General features: G+C 39.6%; 1 protein-coding gene across 1 annotated transcript; it reads left to right on the forward strand.

Moving 5' to 3' along the window:
- Positions 1–179: 179 nt before the first annotated feature.
- On the forward strand, positions 180–24221 carry LOC105675365 (uncharacterized). The gene is made up of 8 exons (XM_012372434.2): positions 180–476; positions 3585–4588; positions 5285–5384; positions 5522–5684; positions 17849–18040; positions 19029–19221; positions 19301–19593; positions 19859–24221. Exons 2-8 carry the CDS (start codon positions 4345–4347, stop codon positions 20447–20449), a joined length of 1776 nt encoding a protein of 591 aa, XP_012227857.1. The 5' UTR covers positions 180–476; positions 3585–4344; the 3' UTR covers positions 20450–24221.
- The last annotated feature ends 325 nt before the right edge of the window (positions 24222–24546 follow it).

Below are 24546 nucleotides of genomic sequence, written 5' to 3' on the forward strand. Positions count from 1 at the left end.
ATAAAAAATTTCGCTCTTAAGATAAATAATCGGGACGTTTCAGACATTTTGTTTAGCAAATAATTTGATTCCAACTTTTACATTCAGCGTATGCGAATGAGAATCGAAGAGGAGAACAAAAACACGGACACGGATATCTCAACATCGACTCGAGGAGTAAGCGGTCCCGTGGGTTACCCCTTGATCTAGCCGGGCTGCTTCCGTATATTCCGGGGATGCTGCGCGCGCGCACCGGGGGTTGCGTTCTGGTCTCATCTCAGTTTCGCAGCCTCCCTTTCGCGACCCGTATCAAGTCCGCCGCGGCTCAATCAGAGGTGTGTGCCAATTCCCGTAATCCGTCGTCCCAGGTATTCTGCGGGTGTCACCGGGCCTCGCCAATTGTTATCGCGATCCCGGACGGCTTCGAGTGGTCATCTCCCTCGTCCTGGATCATGCTCGATCCGGATGCATCGCCCGGAAAACGAAAACTGTGATCGGTACGTAGCCGCATACGGTTTCTTCGTCGCAGCTGCAAAGCCCTCCTCGCGCCTTTGCAACGATAACTCGACGGCTGATCCGATTCTGAATGTAGAGCGTAATCGCACCGGACTTCCAGGATGTATATATTTCTCGTATTATCTCACACGGCGCTCTAAAGGTCACTGCATGATATATGAAAAAAATGGAATCGCGCGGTATACATACCGCTCGATATAGGTTCAAAGGCTGGCTACTTCCTAAGGTCAGGAGTAACGTAGTGAATAAACTCAAATAGTCTGCGATGTGCTGATATAAGAGACGCCGTCGGCTTATGTAATTATCGCTGAGCAGCAATCAGTTTGGTCTAAAAGTTCATGGCGGTCAATCGATGTAAATGTATTTTCTTGCACTGACATAAATTTACATACATAGTACGGTTTTGATAATGCATCCAGGCGGATATAAGTCAACGGATATATACGGGAATGCAAATCTGAATTCTGAAAATTCTAATTTCTATTATATTGAATGCTAAGTTATACGCTTGCGAAATTTCAAACCATAGAATATTTAAAGCACACTATTTATAAAGGTTGAAATGTATTATTTATCTTATAACAACAGATGATTGCACGAAACAGCTGAAATTACAGGAAATTACAATTGAAGGTGATTTTTGAACAATTAAGCATTTCCGCGGAAACGAAAGTGGCGTTTAGAGAAGCAAATGCACATTGCGTTATCGTTCCTCATCAAAATCGTAAATGAGGCAAAGTGCTTTAGGCACATCCTGTCTATCGATTTTCGACGATCAAAATTACATGCGTGCGGAGTTCAAAGCGCTATGTTCAAGCTATTGAGAGGGATCAATGGAAAGCCATTGTCCGATCGCAATTTTATCTACTATTATGTGTTACAATGTAACGACCACAGCTTCCATTAGATAATTTCCAGCGTTCCCTTGACGAGTCGCGTTTCGCCGCCCGTTACATCAATTTTTCTTTGATTTCCTTTTTTTTTTTTTTTTTTTTTTGGAAAAAGCCGCGAAACAAAGAGGTACAAATATGCAAAGCCACTTTTTCAGGAATCTAAAATTCTACCAACCGCCTGGGACATAAATAATGCAAATTGTATAATACGATACGTAGATGGTGGGATGAACAAATGAAAATTGTATGTGCAAGTATAAAGCTACTTAATTTTCAATTAGTCGGGATAATTGAATTTCTAAATTTAGTAAAAAATGTTCGTGGAATCATCCTGTCTGCTAGATGCGTCGCGATCAGTCAGAGGATCAAAACGAAGGATTTACAGAGCCGCGCCGCGGTGTGCTGAACGGCTTTACCCAAACTGCGGTCCTGAACCTTGCAGCCTTCTCCTCCTCCCTCCCCCCCCCCTTCCCCTCCCCCCTGTTCCCCCCTTTCATCGGACATTGCACCGATGCAGGCGAGGCGTATAAGAAACGGCCGCCTTGCCAGAAGATGGGATCGTCATCCGCGGAAGAAGACTTATGATCCGACGATGCGCCGCGCTACGCGCCGCTTCTAGGACGTAAGCTGCCGCGAGACGAGGCATTCCAGAGAATTTCAAACGATTCGCGGGCGGAGCATTCTCCGCGAAAATCTAGGACGATTCATCCTTTATCAAAATTTCAAGCAGAACGTACTTGTTAAATCATTTAACGCTGAATAAGGCATGAAAGTGGCGCAAGGATACGCTACTGCCATCATCGTTGCAAAGCTTTCTCATTTATCTTACAATTAAGCGTGTCTATTTGATGTAGGATTACAATTCGCGTACACTTCTTTCGATTTATTCCTTTGTTGGAGGGCAGGGCGTATTTGCAAAGTTATCCGAACGTCGAAATGAAAGGTGAAAATGGTGCGGGAGCCACTGATGAAAAAGCTTCCTCATTTATCTTACAATTAGTACGCCTATTCGGAGTGGAAATGTAATATACACACGCCTGTCCATTCGCCCTTTATTGAAATTTCAAGTAAAATATGTTTGCGAAGTGATTCGATGTTGAATGAGACGTGAAAATAGTGCAAGGACGATCGATGAAAAGCCTTCTCATTAGTTCAGTATGCTTATTCGAAATTAGAAAACTTACATGCGTTCAGATATTATTTCGTCGCAACGCGAGTACGATAACTTGGATTTTTTTCTCTCCATTACCGGTGCGCGCGCGCGCGCGCGCGGTTCTGAATAGAATAACCTGAGAGGTGTCACGGACCGTGCCGCAGCGAGTACGCTTAACGCTAGATTGAACTTCATCCCTGCATACTACCTTGCCCTCGTTGCATAGAATGCTGCGGCGCGCCACGGCGGTGCACTTTGCGAGGCGCGAGTTCGTCAAACAGGCCACGGCCTGTGTACATGTATATCGCACATGCGACGGCATTATGCGCGCTACATAGCGTATCGAGTGCATTGAGAATACTCGTCGCGCGACAGCGGCTTCTCTATGCGCATAAGATTGCCGCCTCGGTTTTCGCGGTGTGTGCGCGCCGCTCAAGAGCGTACACATCGACCGGCGTAATCGCCGGTTTACACCCGGCATAAGATGCTTACTGCACTACGGAATCTTAAAGCACAATTACCCGTGCAAGAGTTATCGCGGAACACTCAGCCGCGCAATTTGACGATGGTTCCATTCGATTATTCGCGCTCAGCTCCGTTGAAGACGAGCGGCCGATTATGACGTCACGAGTTTATAATTGTCAATGTTAGACAGCTACGTAATTAAGCCTTAGGTTAAAGTTTTGTTGAAATTGACTTAAAGTTAATTAAAAGGTTCCGTTACTCATTTACTCAGTCACGGGGCTTGATTTGATTATCCTCTTGGAACTTTAATTAATTTGTTAATTATACCTTGGATTGCGCCTCGCGATAAATAAAATCATATAACTTTGTATTGAAAAAATTGGGGAGATAAAAATAGTTCGGGAATATTTATATCCTTATTTTTTTTATGTAATTATAGAGGTATGCAGTTATTTAATATTTACACGAGTTAAATAAAAATACGTTATAAATATTATACCTCTCGTCATGCATTAGCTGCAAGCGTTATTTAAAAAATAATCTATTTTAATTAATTAAAAATAAAATATTGTTTGCAGTGAGACATCGGGATCTGTCGGAAAGGGAAGAATGAGTTCCGCGCGTACGAATAAAATTGATGATAAACGGCCATGCGAATATCGAGACGAGCGTTAAGGAAAAGAGAATCAAACAAATACAGTCGAAGACAATTTCAACCGCAAACTTTCTCGATGTGGTTTCGCTACTTAACATACCGTTAGTAGCAGCTGAAGCGAGATAAGCGGCGAAGTTGCAAGAATTGCACTTAACGATGTAAAGAAGACAGGTACTTATTCGCTATGTTTCTAACATGGAATCTGATATCAGATCCGCTGCTGTTTGAGGTAAAAGTCGAATAGTTTAACCGCGCTGATGTCTAATCTGTCGTAAAAGCTCGCCATAAATGAAATGGCGTGCGTGGGCAATTGCATGTATATGTACATATATATACTTGTGTGTGTGACAATGTAAGTCTTTTATGCGTCCTGCAATATATTGACCTATCGGTGAGCAATTTCTGGTGTACCTTACACGATGATTGTTGATGCCTTCGAAACGAGAACAGAGCAGAATTGTGCGACAGATTAATTCAGGATTGCGAGCACATAAGAATTAGACGTAATAACGATGTAGAAGAGGAAGAGAGAAACGGAGACACGATGATCGCAGAGCAAAAGATCAAATATACCGTAGATTATCCAGCTGGTTCAACTTGTGCCCTTAACATCCCGATCGACATCCCGATGGATTCATTTGCCTACCAGATCTCCTGGTGATGTATCGTCGAGCACGTATGAAATGGCAGAAACACAACTCAACCACACAACTTATGCCGAAACGACGGCGAGCAAGCTGAATCTCACGTCGATGGCGTATCTTCCTTCCACCGTGGTCGCGGCCGCAATTAAAGCCGAGACGACGATCCCGACTAATCCGTCCACAATAGTGACGGGCGATCCTGCAGCCGTCACTACCGTCAAACCGCACCATCACGTCTACAATGTGACAGATCATCTCGTAGAACAGGACGAGCTCGATCATAGTGAGTAGCGCGATATTACGAAAAAGAAAGTATTAATATTATACTCGATAAGGATTATCACATATAAGAATAATATCTCTTTAAAATAGCTGCGAAGAGCGTATTTTACTTATTTATGTATTTTAAAGCAATGCTTTTCGAAATTAATCATTTAGATAAAGTTGAAAAGTGTTATTTGATCGGAATGGGAAAAGTTAAAAAAGTTAAAAAGTTGAAAAGCTACAAGATTGGAAAAAGTTAAAAGTAAAGATAATTTCTCACAAGATTTTGTAGCTGATATTTTTAAGAAAAAAATTGATGGAATATTTAATTGGAAAAATATTAACTTTCAAGAATATACATAAAATAAATAAGGATAAATATTGAAAAAAGTTAACAGGATAATTTTTTCAAATAAATTTAGAGTCAATCTTTTTGTGATAAAAATTAATCTTCAAGAATATGACGGAGACTAATAATACTTTCTATTTTAAATTTGAAAAATTTATAAATTTCCAAGCACTTTTAACTTTCTTTATTTATAGATATTAAGAATCTTAAAAGATTTGATTTCTACTAAAATATCGTGCGTGCGTAAGCTTGTTCGAATAATTCTACGAAAACAAAATTACGCAGCTGCTGCCGCGTCAAGTAGTAAGACAATTCAAGTTATTATCGTGCTTTTGCTTCTAGTATTGTATGCTTATTATATTTCAGGTATCCTTCCCAGCTTTTCAGACATACAAACAGTTATACTCGCGTCAATAACAACGTTATTACCGCTGATGGTCACCTTTGTAATCGCTTTAGGCGCCAGGTACGTTAATTTTGCTTATTGCGAAAAGAATACGAATCATCCAAAGCGTTATTTAAAGCGCTGACTAATTAATTTTTCGAAATGTATGCAGTCAATAAGTATATTTTTCTAATACGCGTACCGTTCGCGCGTTTCAGACGTGTATGGCGAAGATATCGAGAAGGCATAGGCAGCAGACACACCGGTTTATACGGTTGGTGCAAGCACAACCGCGATAATGCAGTCGAATCGCAGCATCATCATCCACATTCCGGAAGTGTTCCCGTTGAAGCTGCTACGAGGGTTCTCTCCGCACAGGACGTAAGTTACAAACTCTCCGATAATCTTGCATTCGCGCGCTCAATTTTATAAAAACGTAAAGGTGTAGTATGAATATATAGCAACGCTCACCGTTTTATTTAATTTTGAACGGCAATTATTTTTAAAAAATATTTTTAGCTTCCAGCACTGTTTTTAGAATTTTTTAAAATATAAATCTCTCTTTTTATTAAAATTGTTTTATATCATTTTTCTATTGGAGTTTAATAAAAATGATAAGCCTTTTGTACTCAAAACTGTTTAATTTTTTTCTATTTTACGCATTTATTCTCAGAAATCAAAAATAGTTTCGATAATCCTAATTGTTATCTAAGTATTGCGCAATATATAATTTGCATAGAAACATAAAATTATGTGATGCGATATTTTTTCTAATAAAAAATTAACTCGCACATGATACAGAATTTAATAGGTTGTTAAAAAAATATATAAACTTTTTTTTATTAATGAGATAACTAAATAATTGTGTTGAGTAATGTATTAACCACATCGCGATCTGCGTGACTTATAAAATTGTTGCGAAAAGTTGATTTTAAATAGAACAGAATTTTGTGCAAAATGCGAATGAAGAGAGATGACTCAACGCGGAAGGGAATTACGAGATAGCTAGATGAAGATACGTTATGAACTTTAATGCAATCGATACGGGCTCGTTTAATCCTCATATGCATGCTCGATTAGCTTACATAACACGCTAACCACGCAAATACCATCGGCCTTGGTTTAAATCTTGAAGCTGTGCTGTAATAAGAGTTGCGATAAACATTTACAGAACTTGTCCCAGATTACACTGACAGAGGCGCAAAAGTGCTCTATATAACTCCGTGCTGTTCGATTGTCAGTGATTATGTTCTGAAAACGCAGTAGTTAATTTTACGAATTTTTGAAAACAAATCTAATTGGTGGATCAGAAAGTACATCGTCAAATACAAACGATTGTTACGCAATGATTGCGCTATTATTTTCGGAACGCAACTATCGGATCGCGCGCGATCCGAATCGCGGAATTTTCTACCCGAACCAATCGCATATGCAAAGCAGATGTTGTAGCGATCGAAGAGCCAAATCTACGGCTACAGGCGTACCGTTATTCCGCTTTGCATTTAATAGCGATGCATCGCGCCGTGCTGTTACGTCCATTCGTCTCGCTTAACTCTTTCGCTGGCAGATTTCTTCCGGCCAAAACTGTAAAATACCGTAACGCGCGCACCGTGTCAGAAGTTAATTTAAATTTTTGTTTAAATCAATACGCGCAATTAACTTAAAATCAACGAATGCAAATTAAGAAATTTTGCCCGCACAATGCCGCATTACGAAATTCAAGAGAAGTCAACAATAGCGAGGAATTTAATTATAATCGCGAAGGAGCCGCTTTGGTTAAATTGTTTCGTACAAGTATTTGAAATATTCTCTAATGTTTCGTCACACACACGACTCTTGTTCCACTTTTGTTATATACGCAAAATATTTCCTCGCAAAACTTTTCCAGCCGCGCAAACAAATTGCAACACGCCGTGTGCACGTGACCAATAAATTCACGCATACTGTGAGAAGCTTACGTAGAGGAATCCATTAACTTTGCCTACCAATTGACGGCGCGCTGCGTGTTGTCCGAACTGCATTTTATAAGCCGCAAGCGAATGCGCGCACACGCCTGTGTGTAGGCGAGCACACGCTGCGAACACATAACGCACGCATTACGCACACATTATTATTTACGTATATGCGTATGACTCAGCCAAAAATACCGTACGTCTGTTTCGAGTCGAGGACGGTGGGATTGACCTGATTTTAATTTCGCGCATATGCGATCGCGGTAACGGCGCTTAGCTGAATTGTTTTGCATCTGTCGACGCATATTTGTCGTAAATTGTTTTCGTTCTATTCTTCTGTTCCATCGAATCCGCCGACGTGGCGTGCAGATGCAAATATCGATGTGCGAAGATCGGGAAAACTTTATTATTCCACTGCATCGCTGACTCGAACGAACGTGAGAGATAGAAATAGATATAAAACTTGTATCTATAAAATGTGTGATTTATTATTATATACGTCTAATATTTAGAAAATATAATTGAATCTTCATAAAAAAACAAACCGAAACTAAATAGCTAAATTTTTATCAAAATCGTTAATTGTTTTAGTTTCACAATTGTTATAAATAATTTTTTATTGTTAATCAATTTTATTGACAAGGGTGAATAGCAAATAAAACGAAAGCACATAATCGTTATACTTCTAACAGATTTTAAGGTCACCAAATTTAGAACCAAATAAATTTTCAAATAAAATTAAAACATCGCAAAAGTAGAAATACTATTCGTTGGGCAAACTTAACGACGGCATTACATTGCACGCGTCAAGCGGTGATCAAGAAAGCTTTGCCCACTAAAATATATTATATACCGTTTTTTTGCTACCGTTCGCGCCTGCCCCGACCGAAGTCTGTGGAGCAAAAGGGCATATAATGCATAAACACAGACGTCGGTGAAAGTTGCATACGATGTTTGACTTCTGCAATTAAACCGGGCCAGCTTTCCATGCATGGCAATCCGTTTCTTTTCAAGCGACGGTTTCATTAGTATCGCAGCTTGTCCGCCTCTCTAATTTCGCCATTCGTCGTTTCTTCCGAGCACTTTCTAATAAAATTGCGGTCAGTCATTTCCAGTTTTCTGACGTAGCAAGCGCGATCGCGAGGTATTGCGTAAAAATATCTTCCACTTGCAATTGTGACAATGCTATATTAGTATGCTATTTGAATAGAAAAATATTACATTATACAAGATTGAAGTAATATATTAAAATATTAAATTCTCTAATATAAAACTCGCTTGTCTGTCTTGTAAAATAATTATTTGCAACCAACAAAGAATACTTATACGGTATTTACGTTAAACGAATGTTCTCAGTACTGTAGAATCCGAATAGATATTCGTAAAGATCAAGAAACTGAAGTATCCAAATAGAAATATATACGACCGGTTAATCGTTTTTGCTATGGAGGAAAATTTATCGCGCGAATCAAGGCTGAAGCGTATTCCGGAGCAGAGCGAAGCAGAAACGGAGCAACGCAACTTACATTGATCACACGTGTCCCTGCGGAATTAACTGCACTCGAGAGCGATCGGAAGCTGTGCAGTGAATGAACGGTCGAAAATAATTCACGCGGTTTTTCAACGCGAGCGAAAAAGTTTCCGGCAACACAAATTCCGCGGATTTATAAACACATGTATTCGGAGGATTAGCGTACGCAGGATGCATTCACGGAATACGCATTCGCGTTAATCTAATTTATTTCTCTTTGTATTCGACTGAAAGGAGAGAAGAAGAGAACTTTTTTAATTTTACAAACATGCATTCGTACATAACTGTCGGATATTTCTTGAAGCTTTCGAACACTGCGATTTTATTGATCAATCGAAATCAATCGTGAATTTAATGAACATGCACACATACACAGTATTCATTACGCGCATATTGTCACTGATTGACGACGCTATCCACGTTGGTCCTTCATCACTATTTTGTTCAATACATTCAATCGCACTTATTGCATTATCGGGGAATTGATCGATGCGCATTGCAAAACTTTGCAACATTCTGAACATTTATTATTACATTTGCAAACATCGATTGGGGAATGAGATGCAATTCCAACGTCAAAGAAGTAAATGTAACGAGCGAAAAAAGAGGTCATTGCACTTTCCGTTTGTCATGCATCTCTTGTCTTGCATCTCGAATCTAATTATTATTATATATTCCTAGAAAAACAAAAACGATATTCAAAATTACGCTCGAAGTAACGAGCCGAAATGACGGAATTTCCGAAGAGGAATGCACTTCTCACTCGTCCGACTTGCGCGCGGACGCGCGAATTTGCACGGCGATCGGTGCAACGACGGCGTCGCACCCGCACTATTTTCCTGTAATAGTAAGCGCAGCGCTTGTCTATGCCAGGCCGCTAGTTGTCCGCGTAGTGTACTCGGTGGTAGGGGGTACCGCGAGCCTTCTTAAAGCCTTCCGCATTTTTCAAAAACGGCGCGCTACCCCCATCACGCCCGCTTCAGCCCCCCACGCGGATTCGCGCGAGCTACATACTATATTCGCGAGAGAGACTTGTCCCGCGCCCCCTCTAAATCGCACTTTCCCCGCACCCGTCGTCCCGTCCCGCTCACCCTAGAACCCGTTGCTCTTTCGTCCGATCGCTGCACCTCCGCGCGCGCTGCCTTCTCGCGCGACTCCTCTCGCTGCGCACACACACGTATGCACACGCACGCACGCTGCATTCGCTTCCGCACGTCCCTCGTCGCTCCTCGGCCGCGCTCTCGCAGCGTCTACGTTTTACGCCAACTCTCTTTCCGTTTCCTTCGCCTCCTCACTTTCCTCGATCTCTTCGTAACGAGCGCTTTTTTCGAACTTTGACTACGCACAGCTGAGAAGCTTACGGAAAAGAATAATTTTCTCTCCTCTTCTCATCGGCGAGAGACCTTATTCGGAATGCTTAAACAAAGTTTCGTATGCACGATCAATTACGCTGAAATCGCAATAGAATTATTATTGTGTTTCAGCTGCGTATTTTGTAAACTTTCCTTAGTAATCCTCCTTCTTTATTCCAGAATACAAATATGCGCTCGTTCCGTTTGAAAGAAGCGAGGAAAGAAGCTTTCTCGATACGCGAATAAAGAGCAGCTGAAAAGAGGCCTTTTGTTACTGCGTTCTGAATACCAGCTTTAGATTTCAATAAAATTGTATTCGAATGATCGTTCTACTAACATGCAACGCGAATGAGTATGGCGATAGCGACGGAGTGTCGAGAAAGTGTGTCATTGTTTACGCATAGTCGGTTTACTCTGCAACTCGTGCCGATACTCTTTTAGCTTCAACTCGTCGGTTGGTTTAGTGCTGTCGTGATATTTTCAGATACGCGCTAAAGAGACGATAATGTTAGATAGTAAAAAATGATTCATCCTGAATGTCGCAATTATTTTCCTCGTCTGATATTTCATGATTTGTACAATAAATCAAGATGTTGCGTTCTATTCTTCGATTTTTCTTCTTCGTATTCGGAGAGAAATAATTTTCGAAATAATTTAATGCATATTCTTTGGTAATAGAGAACACGCTTCCTTTTGCGTATTTGCTAATATGTACGGATTTCGAGCATGCTGAAAGAAAATTGCGTATCTTTCGCTCATTGCAAAACTAAAATTAAAAATCAGGAGGAAAACATTGTCTAATGCTTGAACTTGCTAAATAAATGCCACGCCTTCGAAAAAGCCATCGAAAGTGATTGTGAATGCGGAGATATTTACACTTGAACGACTGAAACTCATTCTTAGACACGATTATCAGAGCGTTAAGCTGCACATGGCTATTTATTTTTATCCCACGCAGACACACCGAGATTTTTCTCAGGCGCAGCATTAAGTTGCATTACGATAACTTGACGCGACTTGAACAGAGAAGAAAAGTAATGTACGTGCTACATACTTTCTCCGTGAGTCATACTATTTATTCGTACCGACTTGAACGAACCAATCGCATCTTGCAATCGCGAAGACGAAGCGCCGTTTCGAGCGCGGGTTATATGCATATTAAGCGTCGTTTTTGTCGAACGCATACACGCGTACGCGCGAGCGGCTATCTTGCCGCGAGAGAAAGCGATCTGGCGTTTTTTTTAAACCGTCCGCGGTGCCGAAGGGAATCGATGTAGCCCGTCCGGAACCACGTGAAAACTAACTCGATGCGAAATTTGCGGAGAAAAAGTTCGCGCGACGCCCGAAAATAAAGTCGGCGGAGGAAATGCGCGCGACGCGGCGAAGGAGGTGAGTTAGGTCACTGGGCGTTAATGCGCCGGCCAACCTTACTTTCGCATTGCTAGACTCAATTCATGCCAAGGCTGACCGGGTGCGTTGCCCTCGATTGCCCCTATGCCGTGTGGCCGCTGCCTGGATCTCCCCCTCGCTCTTCTTCGACGACCGGCCGCTAGACGTTCGCTCGCCGCTTCGTAGAGGCCTGAGCCGGAGTCTGGCCGATACGACACGCGTCATTCCGCGCGGAAAATAGAATAGACCGTGCAGTTATCGGCTATTTGAGGGATGTTTAAAAACTTGGCGTAAAAAATGTTTTCAGTGACATATTTTTCAGAGTTCTCTCGCTCTTTGTTGAAAAAACAGCTTTATCGGAGAGAATCGAGGCCGTTGGCGGCGTACTATTTATTTATGAAACATAAAGTTCATGTAAAAGAATGTTTTTATTCTTTTTGAATATGTGAATTCTTTGTGTAGTTTCAAAAAAAAAAAAATCTGTAGGAATTAATGGTGCAAGCTTTTAATTTGAGGTCACGGTCGACAGTTTATCTGTTCATTTAGTTATCACGACAAATGAAGAATTAATATTTTTACTTGTTCTTTGCTTGTTGCTAATTGCATTGGAATAAAGAGAAATGAAAATAAGAATCTAAAAATATGCGAATGGAAACGGCGATTTCGGCAGACCGCCTTGAATATTTATGCGTCAGATAATTTCTTTGTGTCGATTCGCATTCTTCAGCGAACAAAAATCGCAATTGTGAACCCAAATCTGTGCGATATTAAAAATATATTATCACAAAATTTTAGTTTTCTCTAGATATGTTCGCGATATTCAAGTATTCAAAACTTTGAGAGATACATTTATAAAATAAAAAATTGTTCTTTTTCGTGAAATTGCAATTATAAAGATATCAAGGATTGATTAAAATAAAGCAACGGCAATTGATAAAACGGATGATATACGAGATAAATGGCGTGATTTTAAATATGAAGTATCAAGCGAATTGTTTATGCTTATTATCGTGTATCAATGACGAATAGACGCGGTTAAGTATTATTACATTGAACTGAATCGATTTTTAGATCATATTACACGATGATTCTTTGATATTGCGAAAATGATATTGTGTATCGTTTTCTCAATAGAGCAGTCACATTCATTCAATATGTTACGTTTATCGATCGCAGATATTCCGATGTATTCAATATACTAGGTCTGAATTAGAGCCCCAGCCATTAACAGCACGTGCATTTCTCTCTTCACATTTCTCCTGTTTATTCCCGTTTCATGTTTATTTTCCATAAATGCTTATTTATCGAGAAAGATGTGTAATCCAAAAATAAAATATTATGCAAATACATATAAAATCATTTTTCCCTACGTATGTATTTTCCAATAAACACTATCGGTAATCGAATTGCATTATTTCGCAAATATTTGCGAAATAATGCAAATAGTAGGATTTAAAAAAGTATCTCCCAAAAATAGTTTATCGAATTTCACTGAAAAGTTTGATCAGCAGAATATTCAGCATTAAACGTCGAAATGTGGATGAGACACTCGCAATATTTGCGAGCAAGATCATAAAAGACTTTATCAAGTCTCGGAGATGCATCTCCGCGCGAGCACACGACTTATCGCTAACTTCTTCGCCAATCTGCGGATAGTTTTTAAGCCCCCCGTACAGTGTGCTGAACTCGAACCACAGTGCAGCGGCACCGCGCCAGACGTGAATTTTGCTCGCCATCATCATCATTTCGCTAATCAAGCCGCGATTGCAGCGTTACGCAAGTTTCTTGCGCGCGGTCCACGCTCGCCTTCGTGCAATTTCTCGGATTCATCCACGCGATCGCTTATTCGGCCGCACATTTGTCCGTCGGTGTGTTTCGGTTCTCTAACCACCCGTTTATTTGGCCGCATGTCCATGCACCCGCCTTCTCCGGCCATGCGCGCGGGGTCCGCACGGACCGACCGGACCCGCTCGCCGCGTTTGTATCGTATCCGTGGGGTGGCTGACCTAACCGAAGGGGTCGTTGAACCCGTTGCGCCTGGGTCCGCTTTCACCCCACCACACTTTCTCACTCTCTCCTCGTCACTCTTTCTCCTCCTCTCCTCTTCTCTCTCTACGGCTTCTTCTGGTCAGTTTCGCGCGCGCGGCGGACCTATCCTCCCGTCACATCTTGCTTCCACCATCGCGGTGTGATGGCCGCTCTTCCTCCTTTTCTTCTTTCCTCCTTTCTCCGCTCCGCTCCTCTTCCTCGTCCTCGTTTTCTTATTATTATTCTCTTTCTTCCATTCCCCCCACTGATTCTCTACTCTTATCCTACGTATTGTCCATTCCGCTCAAACCCCGGCTGTAGCCCGGGTCCCAAAGAAATTATAGTTATTTGCCACCGACCCTTTCGGATAGTCGATTATTTCGCGGCAGTCGCCCTCCCTCCGTCCCCCCACCTCTCTTTTTCGCTCATTTTCTCTCTCTCTCTCTCTTCTATTTTCCTTTCTTCCTCATCTTCCTCGTCCTTCTCGTCCTCCCTTCCCTCTCCACCATCTTTGATTGTGGTCAAATTGTTTTGACCAATGTAGATAAAAATGTTGACCACAGTATTAGTCGAGTGATGCAAATGAATATTTATTTTCTAAGTTATTTTACGTCATCTCCCTAGTAGTAATTTAAAAAACATGAGAGATACATGTAATTGGCGAAAAATATTTGCCGATGTACACGATATGCCACCCTTCGCTCGACCTCTTCTTCCCGGCAATTATTTTTGTTCCTTCTCGTCCCTTTCCTCTTGTCTCCCGTTATCACTTTTTCCTCCTCTCTATCTTCTCTTATCTTTAACGTTTGGTTATACATTTTTCTTCTCGTGACAAAATTAATTTCTATTCTTCGAGACGGGTCTCGATTTTATGAGATGGGAGGATTTTTAATGATAGTACAAGTTTGATTAATTGTTTCGCGCTCAACAATTCATATTTTGCTTCGGTAAATAAATTCGCAATCTTTGCACGGCAATTTAATAAGAATCTGTAAATATGATACCGTGTTCGGAATATTAGCTACCGTTGTTCATCATCAATTATAATGTTTCTTACTCAGAAAAATCACTACATTTGTCGCCACACTATAACAGCCGCAAATTTAGGTTTTTAGCACGAAACGACGAAGCGCAGTTATCGAATGACGTAGTTGGTATAAAGTGATAAGACCCGTTGTTTGCTATACGTTCGCGAAGCGTACCAGACTATGATAGAGATTAACTTATCTCGACTACGAACCACAAGGAGGTCTCTGTTCATTTGCCAGCACTATGTCAATATTATTTTACTGACCGCCGTCATGCGAGAATGCGATTTCAAAACTACAATTCTATTCGCAGCTCACATCACATTTTCGATAAAACAAACATTGCGATTGCTGCCAGTTGGTTTTCCGCAGATAAATTACTTCGAGGCGACTAGAAAAATATCTTAACGATTAAAAGGAAATTAAAGAGAATTCTCACATTGCTGAAAAATAATATACAGGATACGCAATTATGAATAAATAATGTACTAAAGGCAATCTTTAATAACGAAATATCGTGCGTTTCAACTGGCTGGATTTTCACATTTCATTTCTATTGATCGCAAACTTTACAGATCTAAGATAAATTTTTCACAGGCTGTTAAAAAGAGAAACCTGATAATATCAGATATAATATTGACAGTCAAAAGCGGTCATGGAAAATGACTGTTATCTTTGTGGAAAAAAACGGACTACAAATTTGTGAAAAAAAAAACGTGCTACAAGGTTGTGCAATACTTTTCGAGATACTCTGATTATATCATTACGTATTATTCAATTTTATGATTTTATTTCGTTTCGCATTATTTTAATACTCTTTTAATAAACTTATCACATCTTTTTTCTTGACAAAAAGGCTGGCTGACGAGACTCCGCTCAATGCTTTTAATTGATTAAGACGCACCATGATGTAATTACGCTCCAGACTACTTTAGATGACGAAATAGCTCTCAAGGCCGCGTCTATCCCACCCGTAACTACCCATTTGTATAGTCAAGGTCTGTTGTGACATGAAGAGAGGCTAGAATCATTTTGACCGTCTGGGACCTCTAACGGTATCATCAAAAGATGCGTCACGAATCGAATATTCACGCTACTTTTGGCATTTCAACTAACACGCTCTAGTCCACTCCATCTATCTTCCCTTCTGTTCTTATTATACTTTTTTTGTTTAATAAGTAATAATGAAAAAAAAACCAGAATTTCGAAAATTTAATCTAAACTCAGATCTAATTTTCGCGTTCAAGATATATATTTTTGTACACTAATCAACGAATTTTGTGCAGTGGAATTAACGGCAGATAATTGTTTAATCTGCGAATTCTTACGGCATGGTTGAAACATGCGACATTTATGTACTCGTTAAAAAAAAAAAAAGGATAATTAGGCAAATGTAACGCAGTGAAAGGAAAGTTTCACTCGTGTATAGATGACCATGTAATCCGGCTCGTTGCTAGAAGGTTCGCCTATAAATGTCCTCCATTCGTCGTGACCGTCTGCAACCTCTAACGGTGTTAGTGAAAAAACCAGACGCAAAGCGGCGGAATGTCCTTGAGTGCTTAGTGTGTACTTGGGTGTCTGCTAGAAGAGTCTGCTAGATGACTGCCCACGAACACGCACAGTGATATAACGCGCGGCAGTTTCAATGTCTACAGCATAATTAACACAAATTTCACACAATCTACATGAGATACGTTTTGAGGGAACTAATTTCTCACAGTTGATCGAAAACCGAATTAATTTTATATTAATTAATAAATTAGTATTGATTTTCTCTAACACGCTCGTAATTAAATGCTTTGAAATGTTTGATTGCAGATTGCACATCTCGAACAACTTTATCGTGTTTTACTCTTGTATGGTTAATAAATTATTATAGGTGTGTCAAATTAAATTAGGTTAATGCTCGTGTGTTACACTTTTCCTACGTATAATCCGCGGAGTTGTCGTCAGCTTGCGATATCGACTCGTGTAAATGCGACTCAGTGATTTTATATAGACTTATGATTTAATATTTTTTTGTAAAGACTGAAATATTCAAATTGGGACTTGCTTATTATACTTTCATGAACGTTCCATTGTATTCTTATGCGCATTAGATTCCGAACGGATCGGAGTGATTTCGACAACTCGCTTCATGAAAGGCCGGATAAATAGGACACCGGCGCTAATCTATGCGACATCTTCGTTTTCGTAATACCAGCGACGGAATATCGATATACAATCGTAAAAACAATTCGTATATTAAAATCTTTGAGATCACAGGATTTCTTCAATTAAAGAATCACGATGCTGTATTATCGAACTTTTCAGGGGAAAGAAAACAAAAACCGTTTCGAGATATCCGTGTGCATTTCTGACAGTTTAATGTTGCGGTGCTGCAATTTGCGAGAGAATACACGGAACATTAGAGGTAGGTTTTGCTTTAGGACTGTTTTAGGGCGAGAAGATGCGCGTCTACGGCGGCTACATAATAACCGCGCGCTCGCGCGCTCGTATTATAAATTTGCATTTCGGTCAGCGTGTTTTCGACCGCCATCCGCGACGAGTACCGAGTCAAGTCTTCGCAATGATACCTGCTCGCTTTGGCTAACATGACGACCGGTGTGTGTAGCGATCTAACAGAAAAGGAACGGAGAGACGCGCAGCGCAAGAGCAATGCCCCTTGGGTCAGGTTCAGTACCCTTTGGCACAAGGCACTCGGAGAACGACGTAACCGGCATGCATCCGCCTGCGTATAGGTGAACGTACACGCGAGAACACCTACTTGCATGCGAGATGGCTTTTCGCGACGCGTGATAGATAAAAAACTAAACGAGACGTTCTTCTCCCCCCCCCCCCTGTGCGTTTTGTAAATTAGGACAGCCACGTATGCGCATTGACTGTAACTAAATCTCCCATATCCCGCGGAGCATCCGCGTCGCCGAGGAAATAAAAAAAAAAAAAACAAAATTCATGCCCAAGCGACATTCCGCGATATTTTCGAAGTTGCGACGCCACCGATTTTTATCTCAATTACGAGAATTAATTTGTGTTAGAAAAAGAAGAAAAAAAAGGACTCGGAACGTGGTGTCTTGTTGTCGGAAACTTGCAGTTCTCTGCGAGTATTTGTAGATGGTAATTAGTGAGAAACGATCTCTCGTACTGTAACGTGTTTATTACGAGTCTGCGTTTATGTGCGCAATACAGATGGAATATTCGATGAAATTTTCGTTCGCACGAATTTCACGCTTTTATCACGCAGTCGAATTTTTGCGCATTTCAGTTGGTGAATGGCCTAGATGTACCCCGATACATGTGCGAAACGGAGGTGATGGAGGAGGTGAACGTTGCACCAGAGGCGGCCGTAATGGAGTTCGCCACTTCCGGCAATCACACCAGCAAAAATGCGAATGGGAACATCATCACCCTTACGCTCAAGAATAATCATCTCATCGTAGAAACCGAGGAACGCGCGGTACGTACATACATTATTTACGCGAGACAAATTTCTCCGACGTGCGACCTCACCGAAACAAAATGCGACAATATTGTTACACAATTTTGTGCATTTCCCTCGAAACGCGGACGACTAATATTAATTTCGAAACAGCGACGCATGCCGTCGTAGCGAAACTCGTTGGCGAAACTCGCATAACCGGGTCAGAGACTGGCTCGTTTTGAGTGCGGAGAGTAGATTCGTAATTATCGAACTTGGCCGACCCTGTAAGGTCGGAGGTTACCAGGCAATTTCGCCCCCACCTATCGTCCTACTTGCAGCCTCATCATGTCAGCTTCACAGAAAGGCTTGTTCTCTTTGGAGATTCTCGAAATCTTTCTTCTTGCGCCGCTGCCTTCACCTACACCGTTCTCTCCCCCCCCCTTCCCGCTCCGATCGACACGTTCCCCTCTCTTTCCCTCTTGCCTTCTATCTGTCTCGCGCGCCTCCTCATTTCCCGAATCTCTCTAAATGCTCTACTCGCGCTCCCATTCAAGTCATTCTTCTCGCACGTACGTGTATAAAGCGCCCTAACTTTAGAACAAGGAAAAGGCGTGGAGCCGATTCGGATCCATAATTCGGGATTATATCGAATTAAAAAAAAAAAGAAAACAAGACGAAAAAAAATGAGATGGGTAGATCATCGCGCGTTTCGGTGAGAGAATTGAAACATTTGGTCAGAAAGATGGATTTTGAATTTAATCGGATATAGTTTCGGATTTAAGAGAAACACTAAAAAAATGGTAAATTTTATAATTATAATAATTACTGAATAATTATTTCACATTAGATAAATTTACTGACTTACTTGCGCGTATGTCTGTAACTTTTTATTTAATCTTAGTACTTTCACAAAGAATCTTACTCTCACAGTTAATTAAAAAAAAATATTTCTGTTAATTAATGTCAGACAATCATATTTTTTAATAATTCTCATGCAACACTCTACGGCGACATTTATCTACAGGTGACGATGGAAGACAGCAAGCCTGCGTCGAGATACAAGGACAACGGTTGTTCATTTGTGGTGGAAGTGCAGCCGGATTACGACAAGGAAGAAACGGAAGGTAACAAAGGATCCTCCGATGACGTAACCGCCGCTGTTACCGATCAACAGGCGCTGGTGCACAGAGAGGAAATACCAGACGATAGATCTTCAGGTAATCGTCTTAATGATCTTAATGACACGGCGACGCGCGCCTTTGAGATCTATATCTTTTGTTTTTGTCCGCCTTGCAGGTTTCGAAAATACGCGACTGTTTGGAAGCACCAACACCGGTCTATCGCAGTCGGATCTTTCGATATCCAGTCAAGGTTCGGCCAATCCGAGTTATCGCTACGGTAACCAGATGGAATACGACTCCGGTCATCTCGGTTATCCTATGTACGGCGGTAGTTACGAATCCGATGCGCCGTCGAGAAAACTAGACGGACGATCTAAATGGGTGGAATTCGACAAATCGCCAGATATAGACAAAACACTGTTGGACGATTCCAGAAATTTGACCAGCGAGGAGGACGAGGAGAAAAGTGTAAGCAAATATGGAGAGATTAATTCTGGCGCAAAAACAGATCCACTATTTTATCAATGCGAAAATAATAAAGTTTGTTGTTTTACGAACAAACTGTCTAATTGCGAAAAATTTGGTTAAAATTAAGTGGGTAAATCGAAAAAGTTTTTTTTATCAAGAATCAATTCACGCTTCAATTTTTAATGTTAAATAATTCCGTAATTATTAGCATATATGTAGATTGATGCCGAAGAATTTTTATAACACAAAAGTTGTCTGCTTCCAGCCGGAATTCTTTGGTAAATCAAAAAACGTGTCGTCGCTGCAAGACGTCGTGAGCGGATCGATACGGGAGGACTCGCTGGATATCGACAGTTACCCGGACGCCGTGCGATCGAATCCGAATCTCCAAGTGAACGGCGCGACACCCAACAAGCTGGAGATTATGGAGCAAAAGGCTCTGAGCAACGATTTCGCTAATAAAACGGAGTGCCACAAGCCCGTGATAACCGGCGCGCTACTGAAGGACGATGTTCAGGAGGACGCGTTCCAGGAGCAGCAGCGTAAACTGGGTAACGGCACGCTGACGCCGGAGCACAAGATAGACAAAACGACGACGACGACGACAACGACAACGACGACGACTGCGAATCGCAAGCCGGAAGGCAGCGTCTTCGTGCCGAGTCACAAGCGCGCAGGTAGCATTCCGCCGCGACTGATCGAGGAAACGCTCGAGATGGATCGCAAGAAATCGCTGGACATCTACAACAAGTACAGTCAAATCAAAACTAACACCAGGAGCATGCTGCCGACTCTGAGTCCGAAATTCGAGCTGCTGCAAAACGAGGTGAGTCCTATCGAGGAGAAAGAAAGTTAATGTGCGAGCGTCACGATGAAAGGCAGCCCCTCGTCGTCGTTTGAATCGATCGGCCGACCGTCGTCGGGATGATGCAACGCCCTCGGGATTAATTGCAACGAAAGATACTAGTCAGGGATTATTGAAGAAATGCAGCGAATATGGTGTATTTGTAGGACTTATATTACTTGGTATAGCGAGTATATGTACGTAATGGAATCGGTAATCGCAATGATCGATCACGGCTCTCTATTTGCGCGGATGATAACGATTTCGCAAGTTTGAGAACGAATAGCTAAAACGAGTACCTAAATATGTAAATCCCATACGACGAGGCGGATTTAACGTGACATAAATTAGCATTTAACATATAATAAAAAAAAAAAAAAAAAAAAAAAAAAAAGAGAGACGCAATCGCCATAAAGAGATTTCGTTCGTCTTCGCACCGTTATTCAAAAATACATGGGATTGATAAAAATAATCTGTCTGTTTTTTTTCATGAATAATTAGTATATTTTGACAATTGTGCAAAAGTGTTTACTAATTATGAAGTCAGAAAGTCGCTTTTTTGTATGTCAAGCTAATTTAAGAAATTTGACTCTGATATGGACCATAAATTTGGTTTGCATCGATGAAGGAACTTCATCGCTATCGAAACAAACAAGCGATAAAGATTAATGTTAACATAGCAGCGTAACGTATGCCGATCATGAGCTAATCAAAAGTCATTGCGAATGAAAAATGTTCTTTTAAATCGATCTCACATAGCAGCGCATATAGATATCGCTCGATTTATGATAGTGACGTAGTCATACATTTCGAAAATCAACATTAACAATATTAGAAAATATATACGACGCTCGGTCTTCTTTCATTTCCTGTTTAGATTGCGTAGTCATATTAAAATTTTTTTTTCTTACAAAGATCATGTCAGCGTTTTTTTATTTGAACACTTGATGCTGAAATAAATAATTTAAATCAAAATATTCTGAATTAATTGTTAAAAGTTTTCACAAAAGTAGTTGAAGATACTTTAACGATTCTAAAGAGAAACATTTTTAAATAATAACTTAGAAGACTTCCTTGTACGCTTTCTTAAAACTTGTCTAGTGTGTGTGAGTGTGTGTGCGTGCGTGTGTGCCGCGAGCGCTAATAAATTAAATTATATATGCTCAGAGTTAGGTTCGCATATTACGAGTTTCTTAATATTTCTGATTCAAGATTAATTGATCAAGTTTAAGCATCATAACGATACTACCTAAGTATACATCGTAGTAGTTGTAAGTCTCGTAGAATGTGAAACATTACATTCCTAAACATCCATATTTAGTGATGAAGTCAGTATGTCATATACGCGTCAAATGTATATATATAACGAGATTCATGTAATGTAAAAGCACGTACACAATATGTACACGTATACATATATATACGCGCGCACACAATGTTAAACATTTTTTATTAGCTTCATAGGCGTTTTAGGATGTCGAATCGACGCTTAAAACTCACCGTGGATTCGTGTGCCAAAATAGTTTCTTAAGGCGTCTCGCGAGACAAATTGCGAGCCGACGAACATTTATCTGTGTACAACTATGTTTCGAAGGAAACATTATGTTATTAATATTTCACATATATTTTATATGCTTACGTTGAATATTACTAGCGTTATCGGATGTTGGCTTTGTGATGCTCTTTCAAGAGAAATTATATATCCTTAACTCGTGCGTACCTAGAACGTTTTTTTCGTCAAATATATATTTTGTTTTAATTTTCACTAATAACTACCACTTCTATTGTTACTATTGCATTTATACCTTGCTCCACAAGGAAATCAAAATACAAATTTCTTTCGATATACCTGATCGTCTGAGCATCGCGCTAATTACGCGAGCGGTGCAAAGTTTCATAACACATTGGATATAAATAGGTCACAACACGTTTGAAATTTTGAAATTTCATAAGTTTAGTGTTTACTCGTCCTTCTGATGCGACATAACTTGATCGACCGGGATCATGTTCGAAGTATTTAGGCAGTGTTAGCGGTGTTAAAATTACAGAAGTGCAATATCGGTGCATTTTAGAAGACTCTAATAAATAGTAGTAGACATTTTGGTATTTAAACAAATTCTTAGCATGCAATTGCCTTCATTTTCTTGTAAATCAGAAACATCATTCTTTATCTCTATCATCCGATAATTATTGATATTTCTTACTAATGTACTAGTTTAAAATACAATTTTACAGGACGAGTCTTCGAACGTGATCACACCGTAGCATTAGAAAGGAGCTTTTTGTTTTATCCAAATATTTAAAAGCCTCTACTGCGATATGAGATACCGCAACGAGATAGAGCATGATTTAAGATTGTCATAGATTTTTAAGCTTGAGACGTATTATTGCGAAAGTAGGAATCGTCCAAATTCATAATGCAAGATTGAAAAGGAATGCGAGAGAGGAAATATTAGGGATATGATCAATTTAATTGTGCGTTATATATATTTTATCTCTTCATAATATAAGATTATCATTACCGTTAAATGTATGTTAAGAGTTCGCCGTGTTCTGTAAAAATATGGCTTTCCTACGATCAAAATCATGCCACATGATTGTTTGTTCCTACAAATTTTAAACGAAATGTATATTTATTCTAATATAGTATAGTTTTGACTTGTATATTTAAAATTTTATATTTTACATTCTATATATCTTTCATATCTAAATAAATGAGAATAATTCTTATTTTTTTAAATTAATAAATACGACCGTTTTGTATATTTTTAAATTATATTTTGTCTAAAATTATCTAACAATTTTTTATTCAATCCTTTTTTACACAATTATTACAAAAAAAATTTGTTTTTTTCATAAAAATCGTATAGAAGAAAAATACGATTGATGTATATTGATAAAAAATTTATTGATAAAAGCTTTGTTAGTTATTCACGATTAATAGAAATCGTATGGTTATATCAATTTTATCAATTTTATGAGGTTTACGCATAATTCTTTCTGCAGGGCAGAACAATATAAAGTATGTTCATGTTTGTTCTTGTGAAAGTACGGGAATCTATAAGCTATTCGAGGGTAAGGTGCTGAAGGTGCTAACAGGTGATGACATGAAGGGCCACGAAACCTTTCTTATGTGATTAATGAATACAAATTTGGACCCGCTAAGACATGCGTCCGTCCTTCTATGTCGTATTCACGAATGATTATAAAAATTAATTCTTTCGTGCGCTAATTAAAGGATATAAAACAGTTTTCTCAAACATTCATCACTTACTTTTTCGTAGAATAATTTTGCACTGAAAACTTTAAATTATTTTCTCTTATGATAAAAAATGTATAATGTTTTGCATTATTTTTGCAGCTAAAAGAAGACTGTCAAAATATGTTTTGTTTGATTATAAATATTGAAAGAATGTTGATTGCAAAAATTTACGTCGCGCATGAGAGAATTAATGCGAAGATTTTAATGTATAAGAGAAATTGATAAAGATATAATAATTGAGACGATAGAGCGTGTGTAAGCTTCAACGTCGGAGACTGTTTTAATATTTTATAACGTGCGGGCTGCGTCAAAGAAAAAAAAATGCAGTTTCGTACTGAACATCTCTTCTTTTCGACTAACAAATCGAAAATAATGCTAGTTACTGCGCTCATTACATATAATGCGAAGACAACACAACTTGCGGAGATTTCTTACAGATATTTATTTCTACCAGTTGCTAAGCTATCTTATTGTATATGTCAATTTATTTTGCAAAATAAACTATTGGGCACGAATAAGAAAGCATTTATTGTTATCGCAGTTGCCGACTCTCTTCATATGAATTGCGTATGCTAATTAACATTAATAGTGCTTAATGTGTAACCCTTATTTGTTTCCTCCTATTTTTAGACAGATATATTAGATCGTGTTATTATCTTAAAAAAAAAAAAAAAATACGAAAAGCTTGATTTATAATAACATGCTAAGCCATAAAATTTTTTACACAAAAAATAAATTAAAAAAAAAACTTTTTTATTATTAATAAGATTCAATATTCTTCTTTCCTGCTGCTTCTAAATCTAATTCTTATCATATCGTTACGTAAAAGAGCGTAAGACTTCCATTG

This window comes from Linepithema humile, chromosome 5, assembly GCF_040581485.1.
Source record: "Linepithema humile isolate Giens D197 chromosome 5, Lhum_UNIL_v1.0, whole genome shotgun sequence".
Taxonomy (NCBI): domain Eukaryota; kingdom Metazoa; phylum Arthropoda; class Insecta; order Hymenoptera; family Formicidae; genus Linepithema; species Linepithema humile.